The 26,594-nt window shown below is 53.3% G+C and overlaps 1 protein-coding gene and 1 long non-coding RNA gene across 8 annotated transcripts in view; one reads left to right on the top strand and one right to left on the bottom strand.

Moving 5' to 3' along the window:
- The window catches only part of MAST2 (microtubule associated serine/threonine kinase 2), a 105,243-nt gene that overhangs the window by 14,261 nt on the left and 64,388 nt on the right, over window positions 1–26,594 (bottom strand). For 4 of the 7 annotated variants that reach the window (XM_040407510.1, XM_040407508.1, XM_040407514.1 and 1 more), the window contains 7 exons: window positions 17,404–17,495; window positions 14,832–14,907; window positions 10,839–10,923; window positions 10,204–10,358; window positions 8,580–8,655; window positions 8,242–8,451; window positions 696–797 (listed from right to left, as the gene is read on the bottom strand). In XM_040407510.1, the coding sequence (XP_040263444.1) occupies window positions 696–797; window positions 8,242–8,451; window positions 8,580–8,655; window positions 10,204–10,358; window positions 10,839–10,923; window positions 14,832–14,907; window positions 17,404–17,495 (796 nt within the window). Of the gene's footprint in view, window positions 1–695; window positions 798–8,241; window positions 8,452–8,579; window positions 8,656–10,203; window positions 10,359–10,579; window positions 10,812–10,838; window positions 10,924–14,831; window positions 14,908–17,403; window positions 17,496–26,594 lie in introns of those variants that run through there. The other 3 variants (XM_040407509.1, XM_040407513.1, XM_040407515.1) reach the window with 2 other exon arrangements.
- On the top strand, window positions 5,401–6,259 carry LOC120979015. Its single transcript, XR_005774224.1, has 3 exons — window positions 5,401–5,491; window positions 5,524–5,963; window positions 6,220–6,259. It is a non-coding gene; the product is annotated as an uncharacterized LOC120979015 (long non-coding RNA).

Raw genomic sequence — 26,594 nt, 5'->3', positions numbered from 1 at the left:
GGGGTGCCAGGAGATCCGTTACACAGACCCATTCAAGTCTCGATCCGTCCCGGACCACAAATTGCGGTCTGCAATGCACAGAACGGATGCACAACGTTCATGCGCAAGGGGCCTTATGGTCAGAGGTGCGGTGGTCTATAAAGAAGGACTGGACGGAGCGGCAGTGTTAGGGTCAGAGATGCGTCAGTCTGCAGAGGACTGGACGAAGCGGCATTGTTAGGGTCAGAGGTGCAGCAGTCTGCAGAGGACTAGACCGAGCGGTAGTGTTGGGGTCAGAGGCTGCGGGAGGAGGGATGGATGGATGGAGCGGCAGTGTTAGGGTTATAGGGGCTGCAGTCTGTAGAGGAGGACTGGATGGAGCGGCAGTGTTCGGGTCAGAGGCTGCGGGAGGAGGGATGGATGGATGGATGGAGCGGCAGTGTTAGGGTTATAGGGGCTGCAGTCTGCAGAGGACTGGACGGAGCGGCAGTGTTGGGGTCAGAGGCTGCGGGAGGAGGGATGGATGGATGGATGGAGCGGCAGTGTTAGGGTTATAGGGGCTGCAGTCTGTAGAGGAGGACTGGATGGAGCGGCAGAGGCACGGTGGTCTGTTGAGGAGTCGGGTATAATACATTGCTTTCCTTGGTAATTCTGTGGAAAAATTTTGCCTGAAAGATCCATATTACAGACATTGTGATCTGTGCACGCGCTCTTACCAAACACTCGAGGAGCCGGGCCGGCCGGGCGATAATGATCATCAGCTTCTTCACCAGCTGCGTGACAAATGCCACCTCAGAACTCTCCGAGCGCTCGTGGGCCTGTAAAATACAAACATGAAATACAAGTCTGTGCAGCGGGTGCCCTGCAGACTCCTACCCATCCTGACTCAGTCCCAGCCCTCCCTCCGGACCCTGTACCCACTCTGACCCAGCCCTCTCTACAGGCCTAATACCCATCCCAACCTGGTCCTAGATCTCCCTGCTGACCCCATACCCGTCCTAACCTGGTCCCAGTCCTCCCTGTAGATGCTGTATCCGTCCTAACCTGGTCCCAGTCCTCCCTGTAGATGCCGTATCCGTCCTAACCTGGTCCCAGTCCTCCCTGTAGATGCCGTATCCATCCTAACCTGGTCCCAGTCCTCCCTGTAGATGCCGTATCCGTCCTTACCTGGTCCCAGTCGTCCCTGTAGATGCCGTATCCGTCCTAACCTGGTCCCAGTCCTCCCTGTAGATGCCGTATCCATCCTTACCTGGTCCCAGTCCTCCCTGTAGATGCCGTATCCGTCCTAACCTGGTCCCAGTCGTCCCTGTAGATGCCGTATCCGTCCTAACCTGGTCCCAGTCCTCCCTGTAGATGCCGTATCCGTCCTTACCTGGTCCCAGCTCTCCCTGTAGATGCCGTATCCGTCCTAACCTGGTCCCAGTCCTCCCTGTAGATGCCGTATCCGTCCTAACCTGGTCCCAGTCCTCCCTGTAGATGCCGTATCCGTCCTAACCTGGTCCCAGTCCTCCCTGTAGATGCCGTATCCGTCCTAACCTGGTCCCAGTCGTCCCTGTAGATGCCGTATCCGTCCTAACCTGGTCCCAGTCCTCCCTGTAGATGCCGTATCCGTCCTTACCTGGTCCCAGCTCTCCCTGTAGATGCCGTATCCGTCCTAACCTGGTCCCAGTCCTCCCTGTAGATGCCGTATCCGTCCTAACCTGGTCCCAGTCCTCCCTGTAGATGCCGTATCCGTCCTAACCTGGTCCCAGTCCTCCCTGTAGATGCCGTATCCGTCCTAACCTGGTCCCAGTCCTCCCTGTAGATGCCGTATCCGTCCTAACCTGGTCCCAGTCCTCCCTGTAGATGCCGTATCCGTCCTAACCTGGTCCCAGTCCTCCCTGTAGATGCCGTATCCGTCCTTACCTGGTCCAAGTCCTCCCTGTAGATGCCGTATCCGTCCTAACCTGGTCCCAGTCCTCCCTGTAGATGCCGTATCCGTCCTAACCTGGTCCCAGTCCTCCCTGTAGATGCCGTATCCATCCTTACCTGGTCCCAGTCCTCCCTGTAGATGCCGTATCCGTCCTAACCTGGTCCCAGTCCTCCCTGTAGATGCCGTATCCGTCCTAACCTGGTCCTAGCTCTCCCTGTAGATGCCGTATCCGTCCTAACCTGGTCCCAGTCCTCCCTGTAGATGCCGTATCCGTCCTAACCTGGTCCTAGCTCTCCCTGTAGATGCCGTATCCGTCCTAACCTGGTCCCAGCTCTCCCTGTAGATGCCGTATCCGTCCTAACCTGGTCCCAGTCCTCCCTGTAGATGCCGTATCCGTCCTTACCTGGTCCCAGTCCTCCCTGTAGATGCCGTATCCGTCCTAACCTGGTCCTAGCTCTCCCTGTAGATGCCGTATCCGTCCTAACCTGGTCCCAGTCCTCCCTGTAGATGCCGTATCCGTCCTAACCTGGTCCCAGTCCTCCCTGTAGATGCCGTATCCGTCCTAACCTGGTCCCAGTCCTCCCTGTGGATGCCGTATCTATCCTAACCTGGTCCCAGTCCTCCCAGCGGACTCTGTACACAGAGGATGAAGATCCTCACAAGCTTCCTCCAGGAAAGTGTGAATACCGCCATGATTAGGGCATCAGGGGAGACATTCGGGGAGACCTGTGTGCAGCCTCAGGCACACTATTCCATCAGAGGGCTCATTAATCCCGCACGGCTTTATTTAACGTGCAGAAGGCGGCGGCGGCTTCAGCCGAGATTTCCCTTTTCTGCATAATTACTTGCTCTGGAGCCACTTGGGATTTAGCAGCTGCGTCTCCGGCCGAACTGCGAATCCATGAGAAACCGAAGTGCAGCAATAATGAGACGACGTCCAGGAGTCCGTATAGAGCGCTTACGAACGACTCACCGACTCACATTATGAGTAGGGCTGAGCGAATCAACTTCATATGAAACATCCGAAGTCGATTCGCCTATCCCCAATTATGAGCCCACACCCAGGAGGACGTAGAGACAACGTAAGGAGTCACAGGCTGGCACACCTGGCTAATCATGTGCCCCCTACACAGGTACATATAGACAATGTAAGGAGTCACAGGCTGGCACACCTGGCTAATCATGTGCCCCCTACACAGATACATATAGACAACGTAAGGAGTCACAGGCTGGCACACCTGGCTAATCATGTGCCCCCTACACAGGTACATATAGACAATGTAAGGAGTCACAGGCTGGCACACCTGGCTAATCATGTGCCCCCTACACAGATACATATAGACAACGTAAGGAGTCACAGGCTGGCACACCTGGCTAATCATGTGCCCCCTACACAGATACATATAGACAACGTAAGGAGTCACAGGCTGGCACACCTGGCTAATCATGTGCCCCCTACACAGATACATATAGACAACGTAAGGAGTCACAGGCTGGCACACCTGGCTAATCATGTGCCCCCTACACAGGTACATATAGACAACGTAAGGAGTCACAGGCTGGCACACCTGGCTAATCATGTGCCCCCTACACAGATACATATAGACAACGTAAGGAGTCACAGGCTGGCACACCTGGCTAATCATGTGCCCCCTACACAGATACATATAGACAACGTAAGGAGTCACAGGCTGGCACACCTGGGTAATCATGTGCCCCCTACACGGGTACATATAGACAATGTAAGGAGTCACAGGCTGGCACACCTGGTTAATCATGTGCCCCCTACAATGTAAGGCATCTTGCTTTCTATGGCGGAGCAGGAACCACATGTTCCACAGCCAAATACTAAATGAGACTGAAGCCTTAATGTGCAGCAGCTGGACGGAGCAGCAGAGCGCTGCAGCGGGCAGTTAATAATGCCGCCACTCACCTGCCCCCGATATCCTAGAAAATCAGAAAGACGACTAACTTGTAGAGGCCCCTCAGCCATAATCTGAGCGCAGCGCTGTGGATCCAACATCCTCAGGACACAGCTCCAGGACAGGACCAGCCGCCGGCAACAACCCTCCAACCACGACTAGTTTATGACGGTCCCACAAATTCAGCCTTATATAGTGAGCAGCCGCCACACGTGACGACCTGACACATGTCATCTAATTACCCATTCCTGGTGACGGCACGCCGCGCGGAGGGGGCTGCAGAGCACCTGCCATTCCTGCACATCGCAGAGCCCCATCACTCACTAATAGCAGCCACTGGGCCATGAAATTAATGTCAGCGCCCGCCCTCCAGGGATCGGTGCAGCCAACAACACAGGGAAACCGCCATAACACTGTAATCGAGCGAATACAGCCAGACACGGAGCAGAAGAATTCACACCCTGGTGCAGTACAGGGCAGCGGTCAGGGCTTAGGACGTCTCCAAAAGAAGAAATATATATACAAATGTCAAAAGGTCTGTAAAGTAACTACATTTATTGCATAAGTATTCATCTCCGCCATGCCTGCAGGTAGCAGGGGCTGCCGTCTGTGTGGAGCGGACATGCTGCACATTTTCCTCACTCTCCTTTGCTCGGTCCAGTTTCATGGAGTATGGGCATAAACAGACGGCGTGACCTGTCAGGATTCAGCCGCTCCGCATACACACGCCACCTTCCCAGGATCCCCAGACCCGATCTTATGGATGTCATGTGCACTGTACTACGGTGACCCTCCCAGAGACCCCACTGTGCCGACTGTCACTGCTACAAAGGATGAAGAGTCAGAAGACTCATGGCGGTGACGTCACATCGGCCACCACGGTCTACACTGGGAAATAAACAGGGAGATCGCCGACAGGTCCGCAGTCCCGCTCCTCCTCAGTCACACAGGTCGGCAGTCCCGCTCCTCCTCAGTCACACAGGTCGGCAGTCCCGCTCCTCCTCGCCCTGTCAGTCACACAGGTCGGCAGTCCCGCTCCTCCTCGCCCTGTCAGTCACACAGGTCGGCAGTCCCGCTCCTCCTCGCCCTGTCAGTCACACAGGTCGACAGTCCCGCTCCTCCTCGCCCTGTCAGTCACACAGGTCGGCAGTCCCGCTCCTCCTCGCCCTGTCAGTCACACAGGTCGGCAGTCCCGCTCCTCCTCGCCCTGTCAGTCACACAGGTCGGCAGTCCCGCTCCTCCTCGCCCTGTCAGTCACACAGGTCGGCAGTCCCGCTCCTCCTCGCCCTGTCAGTCACACAGGTCGGCAGTCCCGCTCCTCCTCGCCCTGTCAGTCACACAGGTCGGCAGTCCCGCTCCTCCTCGCCCTGTCAGTCACACAGGTCGGCAGTCACACAGGTCGGCAGTCACACAGGTCGGCAGTCACACAGGTCGGCAGTCACACAGGTCGGCAGTCACACAGGTCGGCAGTCACACAGGTCCGCAGTCACACAGGTCCGCAGTCACACAGGTCCGCAGTCACACAGGTCCGCAGTCACACAGGTCCGCAGTCACACAGGTCCGCAGTCCCGCTCCTCCTCGACCTGTCAGTCACACAGGTCCGCAGTCCCGCTCCTCCTTCCCCTGTCAGTCACACAGGTCCGCAGTCCCGCTCCTCCTCGCCCTGTCAGTCACACAGGTCGGCAGTCCCGCTCCTCCTCAGTCACACAGGTCGGCAGTCCCGCTCCTCCTCGCCCTGTCAGTCACACAGGTCGGCAGTCCCGCTCCTCCTCGCCCTGTCAGTCACACAGGTCGGCAGTCCCGCTCCTCCTCGCCCTGTCAGTCACACAGGTCGGCAGTCCCGCTCCTCCTCGCCCTGTCAGTCACACAGGTCGGCAGTCCCGCTCCTCCTCGCCCTGTCAGTCACACAGGTCGGCAGTCCCGCTCCTCCTCGCCCTGTCAGTCACACAGGTCGGCAGTCCCGCTCCTCCTCGCCCTGTCAGTCACACAGGTCGGCAGTCCCGCTCCTCCTCGCCCTGTCAGTCACACAGGTCGGCAGTCCCGCTCCTCCTCGCCCTGTCAGTCACACAGGTCCGCAGTCCCGCTCCTCCTCGCCCTGTCAGTCACACAGGTCGGCAGTCCCGCTCCTCCTCGCCCTGTCAGTCACACAGGTCGGCAGTCACACAGGTCGGCAGTCACACAGGTCGGCAGTCACACAGGTCGGCAGTCACACAGGTCGGCAGTCACACAGGTCGGCAGTCACACAGGTCGGCAGTCACACAGGTCCGCAGTCACACAGGTCCGCAGTCACACAGGTCCGCAGTCACACAGGTCCGCAGTCACACAGGTCCGCAGTCCCGCTCCTCCTCGACCTGTCAGTCACACAGGTCCGCAGTCCCGCTCCTCCTCGCCCTGTCAGTCACACAGGTCGGCAGTCCCGCTCCTCCTCGCCCTGTCAGTCACACAGGTCGGCAGTCCCGCTCCTCCTCCCCCTGTCAGTCACACAGGTCGGCAGTCCCGCTCCTCCTCGCCCTGTCAGTCACACAGGTCGGCAGTCCCGCTCCTCCTCGCCCTGTCAGTCACACAGGTCGGCAGTCCCGCTCCTCCTCGCCCTGTCAGTCACACAGGTCGGCAGTCCCGCTCCTCCTCGCCCTGTCAGTCACACAGGTCGGCAGTCCCGCTCCTCCTCGCCCTGTCAGTCACACAGGTCGGCAGTCCCGCTCCTCCTCGCCCTGTCAGTCACACAGGTCGGCAGTCCCGCTCCTCCTCGCCCTGTCAGTCACACAGGTCGGCAGTCCCGCTCCTCCTCGCCCTGTCAGTCACACAGGTCGGCAGTCCCGCTCCTCCTCGCCCTGTCAGTCACACAGGTCGGCAGTCCCGCTCCTCCTCGCCCTGTCAGTCACACAGGTCGGCAGTCCCGCTCCTCCTCGCCCTGTCAGTCACACAGGTCGGCAGTCACACAGGTCGGCAGTCACACAGGTCCGCAGTCACACAGGTCCGCAGTCCCGCTCCTCCTCGACCTGTCAGTCACACAGGTCGGCAGTCCCGCTCCTCCTCGCCCTGTCAGTCACACAGGTCGGCAGTCCCGCTCCTCCTCGCCCTGTCAGTCACACAGGTCGGCAGTCCCGCTCCTCCTCGCCCTGTCAGTCACACAGGTCGGCAGTCACACAGGTCGGCAGTCACACAGGTCGGCAGTCACACAGGTCCGCAGTCACACAGGTCCGCAGTCACACAGGTCCGCAGTCACACAGGTCCGCAGTCACACAGGTCCGCAGTCACACAGGTCCGCAGTCACACAGGTCCGCAGTCACACAGGTCCGCAGTCACACAGGTCCGCAGTCACACAGGTCGGCAGTCACACAGGTCGGCAGTCCCGCTCCTCCTCACCCTGTCAGTCACACAGGTCGGCAGTCCCGCTCCTCCTCGCCCTGTCAGTCACACAGGTCGGCAGTCCCGCTCCTCCTCCCCCTGTCAGTCACACAGGTCCGCAGTCCCGCTCCTCCTCCCCCTGTCAGTCACACAGGTCCGCAGTCCCGCTCCTCCTCGCCCTGTCAGTCACACAGGTCGGCAGTCCCGCTCCTCCTCGCCCTGTCAGTCACACAGGTCCGCAGTCCCGCTCCTCCTCCCCCTGTCAGTCACACAGGTCCGCAGTCCCGCTCCTCCTCGCCCTGTCAGTCACACAGGTCCGCAGTCCCGCTCCTCCTCGCCCTGTCAGTCACACAGGTCCGCAGTCCCGCTCCTCCTCGCCCTGTCAGTCACACAGGTCCGCAGTCCCGCTCCTCCTCGCCCTGTCAGTCACACAGGTCCGCAGTCCCGCTCCTCCTCGCCCTGTCAGTCACACAGGTTCGCAGTCCCGCTCCTCCTCGCCCTGTCAGTCACACAGGTCCGCAGTCCCGCTCCTCCTCGCCCTGTCAGTCACACAGGTTCGCAGTCCCGCTCCTCCTCGCCCTGTCAGTCACACAGGTCCGCAGTCCCGCTCCTCCTCGCCCTGTCAGTCACACAAGTCTCTGATTGCCATGTCCAGCACACACTACAACTTACGTTATAAACATACAGATGTGGAAAGAAACTGGATGAGATGGTGATGACTGAGGTGTGGCGGCAATGAGAACAGTCTGATCCTCTACACTAACAGACTCCGTGTCCTCACCATTTCAATACCTCTGCTTCCTGTGACATTGAGTATTCATACCCAGAGGATGTAGGATCTGATACAGTTATGTCCAGTCTGGACAATGCCCTGTGAGTCGAACGGCCTGGCCCCTTGACTGATACACTGTAACAAACTATTAGCACAGCAGAAACGGTTAAACTCAGAGGACTGCATGTATGTACCGACTGACTGAAAGCAAGCAGAGATTGTGAGCATGTTAAGTCCCCTAGAAAGTACTAGAGCTGCCCATTAATGGGGTAATGGTGCTGTACCCGGAGCGGCAGCGAGATACTCACATCCTGCAGCAGCTTCTCCAGGTTTTCCTGCAGCTCATAGAAGTAGCGGGAGGTGATCAGCCCATCCCGGGATTTGGCCAGGCAGTCACGAGCCAGCTCGATCACCTGGTGATGGATGAAGCTCAGGACCCCATCGCCCAGGGGCAGCACACTGTCAGGGGCATTGCCGTTGATGAAATCTGCCAGCCTCTCCTCCATCTGAGCGGTGGCCTTCAGGAAACAGACAAGAAGTAATACACACAGAAGGTACCGCCAAACATGGATGAAAAGCAGCCGCTCAAGCTGGCGGTTACAGACCCGCAATCACATAAGGGGCAAGATGCAGGAGGACGCCTCACCTTAGGGAACCGCTCCTTGTACACATGGTTCATCATTACAATCTCTCCATCGTATAAGACTGGCGATCGACCAGGACTGCAGGGAAGAAACCAGAAAGCTGCATCAGAGGAAGCACCCCGAGGAGGGGTACAGGGGGCGTACGGAGGGTCTAGGGAGTGCATGTGCAGGGGTACGGGGGGCACACAGAGAAGCGGACAGATCTACATCATGTCATCTATTTACACATCAGGCGCCCGCACACATTCTACTGCGGGGCATGTATTCCTATTTGCAGGTATACTCTGGCTGGACGGTGCGCTCAGCACTGCGCTGTTACTACACGTGTGCTGCACCGCTCGCTGGTGGCAGAATGAGCTCATCGCTGAGGGCACGCTCTTCATGTGCTGCAGATTAACCATCGCTCTGATGCAATCTAAGGGTAACACATGGGACTGACTGCTGGAACGGGTGCTGCATGCTAAGCAGAGGTGGCCATGTAATGCAATGACTCATCCCCCACTCCCAGAACCATGATGTCATCCAGACCATTACACCGCCGAGCAGATCCTACCCCTGAAATGATTTATGTGTAGAGGGGGAGAGTCGCTGAGGGCGCAGTGCGAGTGCTTCACTCCCAGAGACTCGGGGATGACCCCACTAATAAGCCATCACCAGAAACGGTGCCGTGAAGGATCCGAGTCATTTCTTCTGATAACGACGATTGCTCCAGTGGGGAAAGAAGACCCCAAAGACAAGCCTCTGCTGCCAGTTATTGTATACCCTGACTCTACACTGGGCAATTTGTGTAAAGAGCGGCATGACGCGTTTCACATGGTACGTGGATGTGTACATCTGGGTGGCGGGTGTCCAGCAGAAGATGACCCCCACCCCCAGCTCTTCAGTCCTGTGGATTATTAGGCTTATAATACTTTAATACAAACGAGCGTAGATAGCGGTGACGGCCGCACACGAGAAAAGCCTGTGGGAAAGCGTGTGTACCTCCTGAGGGGAGGCAATGTCTGCAGGCAGCGGGGCATGTGCGGGGTCCCGGGGGGCTCAGATTTACATGAATGAGCATGAGAGTAAATACGTCAAATGACTGCGTAATGCATGTCACCACGGCCGATGCTGCAGCCCAAGAAATTACACGGATAATCGGCTACCCATAAACATGGAGAGCGGCGGCGCCTGCGCTTATTAGGACGTTACAGGCAATGACACCGGGCGCAGCAGACGAGGATCCGTTAGCATCTCCGTAGCCTGACATCCTCTGTGGGTAAGACGCACGGATCCTGCACCCCGCAGTCACTAGGGGTACAGCCTCGGACATGAAAGATGGTGGGATCAGCGGAGCTCAGGCGGAGACCTCTACAGATCCTGTATCATTTCCGTTCTGGCCGGCTCATGAATTGGGATCATCTAGGATCAGAGGGGACCACAGGGTACTTGTGTGGTACCGCACCAGCGGGCAGTGACTCTTCCCCTTTATATCTGCAGTTTTCTTCATTTCCACAACATAGGGGGGTTTCCTATGGTAACACAGGGGGCATAATGGAAGGAAGGTGGTGGTGGAAGGAAGGTGCCGGCTCAAGGGGCGCTCTGTGTGATCGGGTATAACAGGCGGCACGTGCAGGTGAGGCTCACCTGAGGCTTCGGGATCGGGGGCGCATGGCTGGAGAGTGACGGCCTTCCTCGTCGGTGATGTTCTCGGTGCTGAAGTGCTTGGTCAGGAAGTGCAGCTCGTCGGCTGTCGGCTGAAATGGCAGCTGGTGCAGCTTCTCCTGAGATGAGCAGGATGACTGAGTGCAGAAAACACAGAAGAAAGAAAACACTGAAAGGCATGCATACGAGACAGAGCGACACGGGGGAGACACAGGGGCCACTGACCCGCCACTCGTACTGCAAACCATGGCGTCAACCATCTCAGGAAGTGACATCACGGTCTGTGACTAATACACCGGAACCAACGTGCGGCCATTACCTCAGAACACGTGGGGTGCGACCAGCTGCTGCACCATACCTGTCCGACATTAGGAGACGGCCGTGATCGGAGGCTCTCGCTCTGCCCCATTGACTCGTGGAGAACTGGATGGAGGGTTACACGTAGCCCTGACATTCCCGCCTCACGGAACGCACGAACCCGCAGGGAAGAGAAGCGCCCCTCTTCTCTGCTGTCTCACCAGGGCGGGGGTGGTCACTAAACATACAGACATCTCGGGGCCATGTCATGGGGGACACAGGGAGACAAAAGCCACACTTCTGGGGAGGATGCCACTCACACTTACGGAGACGGTTGAGCTCGGAGTGTTGGTTCCATATCCGGAAGATGGCAGCGATGCCAACGACCAGCGGCGCCCATCCGTCCTGAAACAAAGGAAAGAAACATTACAAACCCCATACCCAGGAGAGAAGATGACGCCTGACGTTAATGAGTGCAGACATATGTAGCACCACAGGGGGCGCCGCACTCACATACAGTGAAAAGCAGAGATGACCCCCAATCGCCTGATCAGACCCTGGCTGTACGTGGTGCACACGAGGAATCTACAGGGCGGGCCATTTATATGGGAATGGTTGGGGATATTAACTTCCTGTTTGTGGCACATTAGTATATGTGAGGGGGGAAACTTTTCAAAATGGCCGCCATGGTCACCACCCATCTTGAAAAGTTTCCCCCCTCACATATACTAATGTGCCACAAACAGGAAGTTAATATCACCAACCATTCCCATTTTATTAAGGTGTATCCATATAAATGGCCCACCCTGTAGTAGTGACCATGTGGTGGTGGGGGACGGGAAGAGTCCGAGGGGTCCGGCGGGGGACAACTGCTCCAGGCCATATACCCGCAGGTACGGCCGCAGAGGGTGTGACGCGGGCGTCTCCTTCCGTGCCTGCGATTCCCAGCCGTGATGATGAGCTGGACTGCACTGGGATTCCTGAAGGTCCTGGCCATCTAATGTCATGGGCAGAAGTGCCCGGGCACACCAGCTGCACACATGCTACTGGGAGGTGGCACTGCACAGTGTGTACAGCTTGCCATCACAGTCTGAGCCACAGCCGCCACCCCCAACACCTCCACCCCCGCTCATGTGCTATTCAGTGATCTGCTCCTGGGCTGACAACCTACAAGGCCACCATTACAGCGCCTACATGGGTTGTCACAGCCTGTGGTAACATACAGAGCACGTATAGCCCCACAACTCATGTGACACCTGCAGTCCTATGTAACACCACAGAGAACACAGTGATAACTCTCTGTGTACAGATAATGTAGTAGATGTCACCTGCAGTCCTATGTAACACCACAGAGAACACAGTGATAACTCTCTGAGCACAGATAATGTAGTAGATGTCACCTGCAGTCCTATGTAACACCACAGAGAACACAGTGATAACTCTCTGAGTACAGATAATGTAGTAGATGTCACCTGCAGTCCTATGTAACACCACAGAGAACACAGTGATAACTCTGTGTACAGATAATGTAATAGATGTCACCTGCAGTCCTATGTAACACCACAGATAACACAGTGATAACTCTCTGTGTACAGATAATGTAGTAGATGTCACCTGCAGTCCTATGTAACACCACAGAGAACACAGTGATAACTCTCTGAGCACAGATAATGTAGTAGATGTCACCTGCAGTCCTATGTAACACCACAGAGAACACAGTGATAACTCTCTGAGTACAGATAATGTAGTAGATGTCACCTGCAGTCCTATGTAACACCACAGAGAACACAGTGATAACTCTGTGTACAGATAATGTAATAGATGTCACCTGCAGTCCTATGTAACACCACAGATAACACAGTGATAACTCTCCGAGTACAGATAATGTAGTAGATGTCACCTGCAGTCCTATGTAACACCACAGATAACACAGTGATAACTCTCTGAGTACAGATAATGTAGTAGATGTCACCTGCAGTCCTATGTAACACCACAGAGAACACAGTGATAACTCTCTGAGTACAGATAATGTAGTAGATGTCTCCTGCAGTCCTATGTAACACCACAGATAACACAGTGATAACTGAGTACAGATAATGTAGTAGATGTCACCTGCAGTCCTATGTAACACCACAGATAACACAGTGATAACCCTCTGAGTACAGATAATGTAGTAGATGTCACCTGCAGTCCTATGTAACACCACAGAGAACACAGTGATAACTGAGTACAGATAATGTAGTAGATGTCACCTGCAGTCCTATGTAACACCACAGATAACACAGTGATAACCCTCTGAGTACAGATAATGTAGTAGATGTCACCTGCAGTCCTATGTAACACCACAGAGAACACACTGATAACCGAGTACAGATAATGTAGTAGATGTCACCTGCAGTCCTATGTAACACCACAGATAACACAGTGATAACCCTCTGAGTACAGATAATGTAGTAGATGTCACCTGCAGTCCTATGTAACACCACAGAGAACACACTGATAACCGAGTACAGATAATGTAGTAGATGTCACCTGCAGTCCTATGTAACACCACAGAGAACACACTGATAACTGAGTACAGATAATGTAGTAGATGTCACCTGCAGTCCTATGTAACACCACAGATAACACAGTGATAACTCTCTGAGTGCAGATAATGTAGTAGATGTCACCTGCAGTCCTATGTAACACCACAGATAACACAGTGATAACTGAGTACAGATAATGTAGTAGAAGTCACCTGCAGTCCTATGTAACACCACAGAGAACACAGTGATAACTCTCTGAGTACAGATAATGTGGTAGATGTCACCTGCAGTCCTATGTAACACATCAGAGAACACTGTGATAACTCTCTGTGTACAGATAATGTAGTAGATGTCACCTGCAGTCCTATGTAACACCACAGAGAACACACTGATAAGGCTACTTTCACACTGGTGTTTCTGGGTCGGCCTGTGAGATCCATTTCAGGGCTCCTCTCACAAGCGGCCCCAAACGGATCAGTTTAGCCCCAATGCATTCTGAATGGATAAGGATCCGTTCAGAATGCGTCAGTTCGCCTCCGTTCAGCCTCCATTCCGCTCTAGAGGCCGCTTGCAGCATTTCGGTGTCCACCTGACGAACCTGAGCCAAACAGATCCGTCCTGACTTAAGGTACTTTCACACTAGTGTTTTTCTTTTCCGGCATAGAGTTCATTTTGACTGATCAGGCAAAAGAGAAAACCGTAGCATGCTACGGTTTTATTTCCGTTGAAAAAAAACTGAACACTTGCCTGAATGCCAGAATTTTTTTCCATAGGGATGTCTTAGTGCCGGATCCGGCATTCAAATTGCCGCATTGACGGATCCGGTATTCCGGTCTGTGCATGCTCAGACCTTTAAAAATGTGAAAAAAATAAATACTGGATCCGTTTTGCCTGATGACACCGGAAAAACGGATCCGGTATTGCAATGCATTTTTCTGACTGATCAGGATCCTGATCCGTCTGAAAAATGTCTGGTCAGTCAGAAAAAATGACATGCGTTTGCATACAGTTCAGGCAACGGAACTGCCTGCCGGAATCAAACAACGCAAGTGTGAAAGTCAACGGGGACGGATCAGTTTTCGCTGACAATATGGCACAACAGAAAACGGATCCGTCCCCCATTGACTTTCAGTGTAAGTCAAAACGGATCCGTTTGCTTTTTTTTTTTGTTCATGGTAATGCAAACGGATCCGTTCTGAACGCAAGTGTGAAAGTAGCCTAATGTAGTAGAAGTCACCTGCAGTCCTATGTAACACCAGAGATAACAGAATACAGATAATGTAGTAGATGTCACCTGCAGTCCTATGTAACACCAGAGATAACAGAATACAGAAAATGTAGTAGATGTCACCTGCAGTCCTATGTAACACCAGAGATAACAGAATACAGATAATGTAGTAGATGTCACCTGCAGTCCTATGTAACACCAGAGATAACAGAATACAGATAATGTAGTAGATGTCACCTGCAGTCCTATGTAACACCAGAGATAACAGAATACAGATAATGTAGTGGATGTCACCTGCAGTCCTATGTAACGGCACAGAGAACACAGTGATAACAGAGTACAGACAATGTAGTGGATGTCACCTGCAGTCCTATGTAACACCAGAGATAACAGAATACAGATAATGTAGTGGATGTCACCTGCAGTCCTATGTAACACCAGAGATAACAGAATACAGATAATGTAGTAGATGTCACCTGCAGTCCTACGTAACACCACAGATACCAGTGATAAGTATATCAGTGACACACTCGGCTCTGCTACGTCAGCGCACTCACCTTCGCACAGGGACAAAGGAGAAGTGGGCGGCAGCATTAGGGGAGAAGTTGCGGGGCGAGTCCAGGGGGCTGCTTCCTGTGGAGGTAAAACGAGAAGTAAGATGAGAGATGTTAGAGGATAACCCCCACCATCCTCCTGAGCAGACACATTCTCAGTTTTTGGAGGCTTCTACGCCTCAGGATCCTAGAGATAAAGCTCCACCATACTCTAGTCACATCCAGAGCTGCAGCCCCTGGTCAGTAGCAGTGCAGGCAAGGCTACTTTCACACTAGCGTCCTTACTCGATCCGGCAGGGCTCAGCAGAACCGCTTCCGTTACCGATAATACGACCGTCTACATCCATCATGAACGATCCGGTTGCATTATCTGTAACATGGCCAAGACGGATCCGGCATTACCCCAATGCAAGTCAATGGGGACGGATCCGTTTTCTATTGTGTCAGAGAAAACGGATGCGTCCCCATTGACTTGCATTGGGGTAATGCCGGATCCGTTTTGCATCCACATCCCAGGACGGAAAGCAAAATACAACATGTTGCGGTTTGCTCTCCGGTCTGGGAACGCAACTAAACGGAGCGGAATGCATTTTGGAGCGCTCCGTTCAGTTCTGTCCCCATTGACAATGAACGGGGACAAAACGGAAGTGGAAAACGTAAACACTAGTGTGAAAGTCGCCTTACACGGTATTAGATGGATTGTCGGGTGATGGTTGTCAGATAACCGGCGCCTGTTCCATGTGTACGGAGACATAATACATCATACTCTAGTCACACCCAGAGCTGCAGCCTCAGTTACTAGAGAGCAGTGCATTGTGGGATGTCAAGTGAGACTGCAGCAGATCGTTACCTGTGGCTCTCACAAGATGAGATGCTCTGCAGAGCAGCCACCTCTAGGGGACCTGCAGCCTCCACACTGGGTGTTGCCCGAATAACCCAGAAATGGGGCGTAAAGAGAAGCGGCGCCTCCGGAGTAAAGCAGATGGGAGGCGCTGAGGGTCGGGGGTCTGCAGGCAGCAAGCAAAGATTTACATACTGATGGGATTTTCATATTAAGACTTAAAAGAATTAGGGCAGGAGCCGCAGCTCAGCCGTATCTCACCGGAAACAGGCGGCGGGGCCACGGGACACGGCTCCCTCCTCTAATCCAAGGGGTCCCAGCATTAGAAGGGTTAATGGGGTGACTTCTATTACAGCGTTCCATGAGCTGGCGCCGGTCTGGACCCTGCATGATATTTCGGTGTTTAGATCCTGGTGCAGATCCAGTATATGGCACTGAGCGCCAATATCAAGGCCCAGCACCCTGACCTCTGACCCCCCCCCCCCCCATTATTAATCTAAAGACCTGCCAGAGCAACATGGCGCCACATGAGCCTCACAGTGACCGCTCTACCCACAAAGGATCACGGCCAGGAGGCTCTGCACCGGGGACATGACAGGTCTCAGGAGAGAAGCGGCTGCCTGGGAGCAATGTCCACACCACTGGGGCTCTGCACCGGGGACATGACAGGTCTCAGGAGAGAAGCGGCTGCCCGGGAGCAATGTCCACACCACTGGGGCATGACAGGTCTCAGGAGAGAAGCGGCTGCTGGGGAGCAAAGTCCACACCACTGGGGCATGACAGGTCTCAGGAGAGAAGCGGCTGCCTGGGAGCAATGTCCACACCACTGGGGCTCTGCACCGGGGACATGACAGGTCTCAGGAGAGAAGCGGCTGCTCGGGAGCAATGTCCACACCACTGGGGCACTGCATCTGGGGGGGGCATGACTGGTCTCAGGAGAGAAGCGGCTGCTCGGGAGCAATGTCCACAACACTGGGGCACTGTACCGGGGGCATGACAGGTCTGAGGAGAGAAGCGGCTGCTCGGGAGCAATGTCCACAACACTGGGGATCTGCACCAAATGCATGACAGGTCTCAGGAGAGAAGCGGCTGCCTGGGAGCAATGTCCACACCACTGGGGCTCTGCACCGGGGGCATGACAGGTCTCAGGAGAGAAGCGGCTGCCTGGGAGCAATGTCCACACCACTGGGGCTCTGCACCGGGGGCATGACAGGTCTCAGGAGAGAAGCGGCTGCCTGGGAGCAATGTCCACACCACTGGGGATCTGCACCAAATGCATGACAGGTCTCAGGAGAGAAGCGGCTGCTGGGGAGCAATGTCCACACCACTGGGGATCTGCACCGGGGGCATGACAGGTCTCAGGAGAGAAGCGGCTGCCTGGGAGCAATGTCCACACCACTGGGGATCTGCACCGGGGGCATGACAGGTCTCAGGAGAGAAGCGGCTGCTGGGGAGCAATGTCCACACCCCTGGGGCTCTGCAGCGGGGATATGACAGGTCTCAGGAGAGAAGCAGCTGCCTGGGAGCAATGTCCACACCACTGGGGATCTGCACCAAATGCATGACAGGTCTCAGGAGAGAAGCCGTTGCTGGGGAGCAATGTCCACACCACTGGGGATCTGCACCGGGGGAATGATATACTGACGATTACTGGACCATACCATGAGCTGAACTGTGCTGGAGAATACTGGACCATACCATGAGCTCATCTCTGGGGGCCCGTACTCCCCGTACCTGTGTGTCCATGGAGCGGGGAGTGTGGCCGAGGCAGGGTGGGAGACGTGCTGGACGCTACGATCAGACTCTTGCGGTTGCTGGTGCGGCAGCTGCAGAAGAAATGAGAATAATTAGAGGGATGATGTGAGTTATAGGGGCACCACAGTGCTCAGCATGCAAGGTGGGGTCAGCGGGGGTCACAACAGGACCCATTCTACCCCTCTTCCCCTCCGCCAGGTCTGCACTGTATAGCTTCACCCTCATCACACACAGTGGGTCCACAACAAGCCCCCATATGGGGGTAAAACATATGGGGGGGGGGGGGGGATTAAAGGCTATGTACACCTTCAGAGGCAATTTTTGTTTATGACTGCAATTTACTCATTTTTGGGTAAAAATCATATTTTCAATTGGCCTTTATTAAAACTATTGAGTCGTTCTATCACAAAGGGTTAACAGTTTTTCTAGCCGTGTGACTGGTACTTTCACTTTATACCCCTGACCTCTAAACTACTGAGAGTCAAACACTTATCGGAGCCACATTCTTACCAGTAAGATGAGAACTGAGCTCTAATGATTGTGTATAATGTCAGAGAGCAGAGATAAGGAGCCCGTCAGCTCCCCAACTGACGGAAAAGAGAGAAAATCCACAGGCGGCTTCTACAGAATCTCAGCTCTGTACAGAGAAAAAGGCTCCATATTATTAATAAAGACCAATTGAAAAAATGATTTTTAGCTCAAAATAAGTACAACGCAATAAGAAAAAACTGCGCACAAAAGGTGAACAAAGCCTCTAATACAGACGGCGGGTGGCCTAGATTGTGGCATGTGGCACTGGTGGGATTTGTAGTCTAGTGTCAGGGGCAGATGCGGGGGTATCTGTCTGGTGCAATAGGCAGTGGGGTTCTCACAATTATCCCTGACTGAATCGCGCTGGCCATCTCCCGACACCAGCGTTCCGGACATGTGGACATCACTGGATAGAGGAGACGCGATACCGCAGGAGCTACACCTGAGGCCCCCGGCACAAGGGGAGCTAGACTCTGCACACTGGGCTCTTTCACTGCGGCAGTGCCAGTCAGCCTCCAGCAGGTGTCACCCTGGCTCAGAGCTTCCTTATAGAGTCACAGACTCAAATCTCTGTTTAACCATTTCTGATCTGGAGGCAGACTCTGGGGTCGTCATCCGGGTTTCCACACACCCTGAATAGTGGGTGAACCTGTACTGCTAAATCACGGTACATCTCCTACCCATGCTAATCGGCTTGGGTGTCAGTCTTTACTGTAGTTCTGATGTTGCATTCATGAAGCAGAAGTCTCAGGCTGCACAGGAGGACACAGATACAGTACACGCCGCACTGCATCTAATGTGTGCAACAGCAGGAGACCACATGGGAGAGGGGCCGCAGAGGCGGGAGCGATGCCAACAAATAAGCGGGCGGCTGCTCTGGTGGGTGCACAGTGATTGCAGCGGCCATATGGATTGTAAAATACTCCCCCAGGAGCAGGCGGCTGCACCGACACACGGGAACACTCCCCCAGGAGCGGGCGGCTGCACCGACACACGGGAACGCTCCCCCAGGAGCAGGCGGCTGCACCGAAACACGGGAACACTCCCCCAGGAGCAGGCGGCTGCACCGACACACGGGAACACTCCCCCAGGAGCAGGCGGCTGCACCGACACACGGGAACACTCCCCCAGGAGCAGGCGGCTGCACCGACACACGGGAACACTCCCCCAGGAGCAGGCGGCTGCACCGACACACGGGAACACTCCCCCAGGAGCAGGCGGCTGCACCGACACACGGGAACACTCCCCCAGGAGCAGGCGGCTGCACCGACACACGGGAACACTCCCCCAGGAGCAGGCGGCTGCACCGACACACGGGAACACTCCCCCAGGAGCAGGCGGCTGCACCGACACACGGGAACACTCCCCCAGGAGCAGGCGGCTGCACCGACACACGGGAACACTCCCCCAGGAGCAGGCGGCTGCACCGACACACGGGAACACTCCCCCAGGAGCAGGCGGCTGCACCGACACACGGGAACACTCCCCCAGGAGCAGGCGGCTGCACCGACACACGGGAACACTCCCCCAGGAGCAGGCGGCTGCACCGACACACGGGAACACTCCCCCAGGAGCAGGCGGCTGCACCGACACACGGGAACACTCCCCCAGGAGCAGGCGGCTGCACCGACACACGGGAACACTCCCCCAGGAGCAGGCGGCTGCACCGACACACGGGAACACTCCCCCAGGAGCAGGCGGCTGCACCGACACACGGGAACACTCCCCCAGGAGCAGGCGGCTGCACCGACACACGGGAACACTCCCCCAGGAGCAGGCGGCTGCACCGACACACGGGAACACTCCCCCAGGAGCAGGCGGCTGCACCGACACACGGGAACACTCCCCCAGGAGCAGGCGGCTGCACCGACACACGGGAACACTCCCCCAGGAGCAGGCGGCTGCACCGACACACTGGAACACTCGCCCAGGAGCAGGCGGCTGCACCGACACACGGGAACACTCCCCCAGGAGCAGGCGGCTGCACCGACACACGGGAACACTCCCCCAGGAGCAGGCGGCTGCACCGACACACGGGAACACTCCCCCAGGAGCAGGCGGCTGCACCGACACACGGGAACACTCCCCCAGGAGCAGGCGGCTGCACCGACACACGGGAACACTCCCCCAGGAGCAGGCGGCTGCACCGACACACGGGAACACTCCCCCAGGAGCAGGCGGCTGCACCGACACACGGGAACACTCCCCCAGGAGCAGGCGGCTGCACCGACACACGGGAACACTCCCCCAGGAGCAGGCGGCTGCACCGACACACGGGAACACTCCCCCAGGAGCAGGCGGCTGCACCGACACACGGGAACACTCCCCCAGGAGCAGGCGGCTGCACCGACACACGGGAACACTCCCCCAGGAGCAGGCGGCTGCACCGACACACGGGAACACTCCCCCAGGAGCAGGCGGCTGCACCGACACACGGGAACACTCCCCCAGGAGCAGGCGGCTGCACCGACACACGGGAACGCTCCCCCAGGAGCAGGCGGCTGCACCGACACACGGGAACACTCCCCCAGGAGCAGGCGGCTGCCGCATGGCGCTTCTTTTTTGAGGTTTCCCCCATTTCCATAATTTCATGAAAGAAGTTATTTTCATTGGAACGAGACTCAATGAGGAAGAAACAAACATTCGGGAGACGCTCGTCTGACAATCGCTGCGCTCACAATGGCGGCAGCTGCGCGGACAGCGACACAGGAGAGCTGGCGCTCTAATTACAGTCATTAGGAGATGATGTGAAAGGCGGAAAACAAAATGAGGCGACAATTAACTCCTGAAAGAGATGAGCGCCAACAAGCATCTGCTGCGCCATTATCAGCCCTGAGGAGCGGAGATACCGTGTCACATGACTGCGGAGCAGAGAAGCAGCAGTTTATCGGGGCCCCGCGCTCATCATGTATTACAACTGAAGTGAATAAAGCAGGAAGCGGTGGTGTACTGCTGGGACCGGCAGGGGCTGCAGAGGCCACCCCCCGGGGTCCACGGGCCGATCCTTTCTTCCTTCTCCGGTCACACTTGCGATGTAATTAAAGCTTTCACAGGACAGAGGCAGCTGAGGATCCCTCAATTATTAATACAGGAAGAGTCAGAAGGCACGCACCCAGAATCTCCAAGCTCATGTTCTCAGATAACCGCACCAGGCACAGCATGCCGAGATGATGGGAGTGATGCACAGTGTGAGAGGAGATTAGATTGTCAGCTTCTGCCAATGGCGTGTAAAGCGTAGCCCCGGCCAGACGACGTGTCAAAGGAGCGGATGATGGGTGTGATGTTGAGCGTCCGTCCCCGGATACATTCTGACTTGAGAAATACCCAAGACCCCGACCATGCTCAGCACATCAGCCGAGCCTCAGGCTGCCACAGGCACGTCACCCTCTGCCCCGGGGGTGGCCCATAGCACACAGACCTCCACCATCCTGGGGTCAGTATGGCACACGATGCAGCAGTGCTGGTGCCGGCGGGGTCAGTGTGTAGCGCTATGTGCCGTGTTGAGGGAAGTTTGGATTTAAATATATATATGTATATATGCCCTTACATATATGCATGTATATTGGCCCTTTTGCATGGGCCGGTCCAGGTGGTATGGGTGTATACATAGAGATGTATGTATGCCCCCTTGTCAGCATACATCTCTATGTATAATATATCCATATGTAGGTGGGCTTATTACTGCCCATTTATGATATTGTGTATATGTACATGCATGTAGATGTGCCCCAAACATCTATATGGATGAATATACCTAAGTGCCCCCAGGTTGGGTAGTGTATATATATATATATATATATATATATATATATATATATTATATATTATATATTGATCAGCCTGGTTCGTTTATGACGTGGGAGTGGGTGTTGTTATGTGGCAGCAGCTGGGGGCTTACAGCTTGTGCAGGAAGTCCTTTGTTTCAGCTCTAGCATTCCGTCACACGACCCCACGATGATGTCATCACCCTCCTGTTGAAAAAGGAGGAGGGGGGGGCTGCTTTTGTGCTATAAAACCCCCAGCATGGCAGACATGCTCCCTCTTGGATTCCTGGACTGCAATGACAAACATGGGAGCTGCACCCTGAAGAGAGGCCACATGGCCCTGAAAAATGGCTGAGTACCAACCATCCCCTAACCCCTGGCTGCTGACTTCATGTCTCAGCATTAATCCTTGATGAGCCTGTACCCTGGAAGCAGCCCAGTCACCCCCTGTATAACCCTTGGTTACCCTTACCCTCTCCTGCCCTGAGTCCCCCTATAATCCTAATATCCCCTGTGTTCCCCCAGGATTGTAGATCCCTCATATCCCCTGTTCCGTAATAACCCCTGGTTATTCCCCGTAGGGATAGTATATTGTCAGGATTGGGGGGGCTGCTGGTAAAGTGTATGATGTTGGGGAGGACTTGGGACCGAAATAGTGTATTGTTACTTATATTGTTGTGTGCTGCTATAAATATATATATCTATTCCATTGATATAGATATATATAATTATAAGCAAATATTAGAACATATAGTGGGTGAATAAATCCCTGCAGAACATTAACCTCTGCATTGCCCTGTCCCTGCAGAGTCCTGACCATTAACCTCTTCAATGCCTGATCCCTGCTACCACTGTCCTGATAACTCATAACCCTGTGTACCCCATAGGGACAGTGATTAGTCAGGCGGGTGGGTTGCTGATATTTGTGTGTATGCGAATGTATTATTGTATTATATAGATAGTGTGTGGGGTGGAATTTGGGATTGTGCTGTGTAGTGTAGTTAGGTTTGTATTGTGTTTATTGTAGTACCGTTTCTATACTGCGGTGTGTACGTCTGTATGTATATATATTCATATCCATTGATCTATGAATATATATAGATATAGTGTATTGTTAGACTTGTATAATTGTATTGTGTAATAAATATTCCTTATTGTTCATAATACAGTGTCTGGTGTTTTTCGCCGCCGTAGTATAGTGATAGTAAGTCGCACGTAGTGTAGTTCAGTGTAGTGTATAGGCAATCAGAGGTAATCAGTAGTGTTTTATGTTTATTTAGGTATAAATGGGCGGAGTCATCAATAGACGGCTCCTCCCATTTATGAATATTAATTATCGATATTTGCATAAATATTGGTGATTAATATTCCCCCTTAACATGCCGACACTGCCGCTCCCCACTCCAGAGGCAGAAAGCCCCCGCCCTACAAGACGACAGCAAACCTGACGCCTCATGCCCGCAGCACACCTGGCTGGGCGCGCCGCCATCAGGACCCAAAAACAACAGCCACATGGAGTGGGTGAAAACAGTACCAGCAAAAACAGGAGTACTAACCGTACTAGAGCCACAAATACAGGAGTACTAACCGTACCAGCTCAAATAACTGGCGAAAAAGGAAAGAATATCCACAAACACACGAGTATTAACATTAACATATCAACAAATACATGAATAATAAAAGTACCAGCGAAAAACTGTATATCCACAAACACAGGAGTAATAAAAGTACTAGAGCCAAAAATACAGGGGTAACGACAGTATCATTTAAAAAAATAACAGGGTAAAACTGCAAATACACAAGTAATAACAGTACTAGCAGAAAAAAAAACAACGCTGATCTACAGGAGTAATAAGATCAGTAAAAAAAACTAAAAAACTAAACAAAACAGAGCTGATCTGTAAATACACCAGTAATAACAGTAGCAGTAGTAGAAGACGAGTAATAACAGTACCAGCGAAATAACAGCAGATCCACAAATACAGGAATAGTACCAGAGGGAAAAAAACAGAACATACACAAATACACGAGTAATAACAGTACCAGAGAAACATCAGAGCGGATCCTCAAATACAAGAGTACTAATAGTGTGAGACGCCTTTACCTCCTGGATCTCCTCAGCGTCTCAGTCTCCAGGAGGGAGAAATTGGACAGAACAGTCCAGGAAGAGTCAGACATGACCCCGCAGAGTCCTCATAGTCGGCACAGCCCACGCCAAGCTCTCAGCCTCCCCGATGTGGCTGCGTCCCCTGGGACCGTACAGACGAGGAGGCAGGACTCATTGTGCCGCCTCCACTGCTCCAGATCCATTTCATGAGGAGCAGCATCCTGTGAGGGTGAAGTGACGGCTCCTTTAATCCCCTCATGCCATCAAAGGGTTAATCTCCGAGGCCGTACGTGGAGGCGTCTCCCACTGCGGCTCGAGAGCCCAGGACCAAGTAATGATACCAACGGCTCCGACACCTTACTATTCACAACAAACGCCACTGGACCCACGAAGAAATAAACGCACCCCAAAGACCCCAAAAATACCCACTGAACGCACCCCAAAAATACCCACTGAACGCACCCCAAAAACACTTACTGAACACACCCCAAAAACACTTACTGAACACACCCCAAAAACACCCACTGAACGCACCCCAAAAATGCCCACTGAACGCACCCCAAAGACCGCAAAAATGCCCACTGAACGCACTCCCCAAATAGCACATACTATGTAGAACGGATGAAGCTGCCATCGATAAGACAAAGGGACGACCCCCTGACTGACCGCATTTGAAGGATTTTATTTTTTAATTTAAATCACAGGTTTTTATAAACCACATAACAGATCCGTCGACAGCAGCTTGTTGACAGTTTTCAGGTAGAATCAAAGTTAAAGGAAACTGAATAAAAAGTGAAATTACCAAGAAAAGTGATGAAGATGGACGACCAATGCTAATCAGACTAATACTCTGGGGAGCGTGGCGGGCGTGGGACGGGGGGGCACATCATTTACATATAATGCGCCCAAGTTAACTAATTCCCTAACAATGGAGATTATACTAGGGAATCCGAAGAAATGACAGCAAGGGAAATTAAAGTTCCTGCACTGACTGTGATGCAGATTGTCAGGATAGATGCTCTGCAGGACAGACGCAGATCTACTCTCATCATCCTTGTAAAGTTAAGTTCACACTCGACAGATTTACAGCAGAAATCATCCACTCGCATGTATGCAAAAGGATATTTACTTGAAGATCCCCTCCCCCGCAAAGAGAGGAGATGCTCTACTGGCGACTTTCATCTAAGATTATATTCACCCATCACAGCCGCTCTAAGCCGAGGCACGAGCCTTCATCAGAGCGCCCACTAATCCAAATTAAAAAGTGCCCCCCATCGGCAGAACGGAGATACAGCCGAGCTGGACACCTGTATCTGGATCGCTGTACAGACATTCCCATCACTTATATATCACTGACATATTCCACAGCGCTGTACAGACATTCTCATCACTTATATATCACTGACATATTCCACATCACTGTACAGACATTCTCATCACTTATATATCACTGACATATTCCACAGCTCTGTACAGACATTCTCATCCCTTCTATATCACTGACATATTCCACAGCGCTGTACAGACATTCTCATCACTTATATATCACTGACATATTCCACAGCGCTGTACAGACATTCTCATCACTTATATATCACTGACATATTCCACAGCGCTGTACAGACATTCTCATCACTTATATATCACTGACATATTCCACAGCGCTGTACAGACATTCTCATCCCTTCTATATCACTGACATATTCCACAGCGCTGTACAGACATTCTCATCCCTTCTATATCACTGACATATTCCACAGCGCTGTACAGACGTTCTCATCACTATATATCACTGACATATTCCACAGCGCTGTACAGACATTCTCATCACTGATATATCACTGACATATTCCACAGCGCTGTACAGACATTCTCATCACTTATATATCACTGACATATTCCACAGCGCTGTACAGACATTCTCATCCCTTATATATCACTGACATATTCCACAGAGCTGTACAGACATTCTCATCACTTATATATCACTGACATATTCCACAGCGCTGTACAGACATTGTCATCCCTTATATATCACTGACATATTCCACAGTGCTGTACAGACATTCTCATCACTCATATCACTGACATATTCCACAGCGCTGTACAGACATTGTCATCCCTTATATATCACTGACATATTCCACAGCGCTGTACAGACATTCTCATCTCTTATATATCACTGACATATTCCACAGCGCTGTACAGACATTCTCATCCCTTATATATCACTGACATATTCCACAGCGCTGTACAGACATTCTCATCACTTATATATCACTGACATATTCCACAGCGCTGTACAGACATTCTCATCACTTATATATCACTGACATATTCCACAGCGCTGTACAGACATTCTCATCACTTATATATCACTGACATATTCCACAGCGCTGTACAGACATTCTCATCCCTTATATATCACTGACATATTCCACAGCGCTGTACAGACATTCTAATCACTTATATATCACTGACATATTCCACAGCGCTGTACAGACATTCTCATCCCTTATATATCACTGACATATTCCACAGCGCTGTACAGACATTCTCATCACTTATATAGAGCTGACATATTCCACAGCGCTGTACAGACACTCTCATCCCTTATATAGAGCTGACATATTCCACAGCGCTGTACAGACATTCTCATCACGCTGTCCCCAATGGGGCTCACAATCTATATTCCCCATCAGTATGTCTTTGGAGTGCAGGAGAAACCCCAGCAAACACTTCTCCATCTGTTGTGCAGTCCAGCAGGT

Source organism: Bufo bufo, chromosome 9 (genome assembly GCF_905171765.1).
Source record: "Bufo bufo chromosome 9, aBufBuf1.1, whole genome shotgun sequence".
NCBI lineage: Eukaryota > Metazoa > Chordata > Amphibia > Anura > Bufonidae > Bufo > Bufo bufo.
This window is presented reverse-complemented; position numbering and strand designations above follow the sequence as displayed.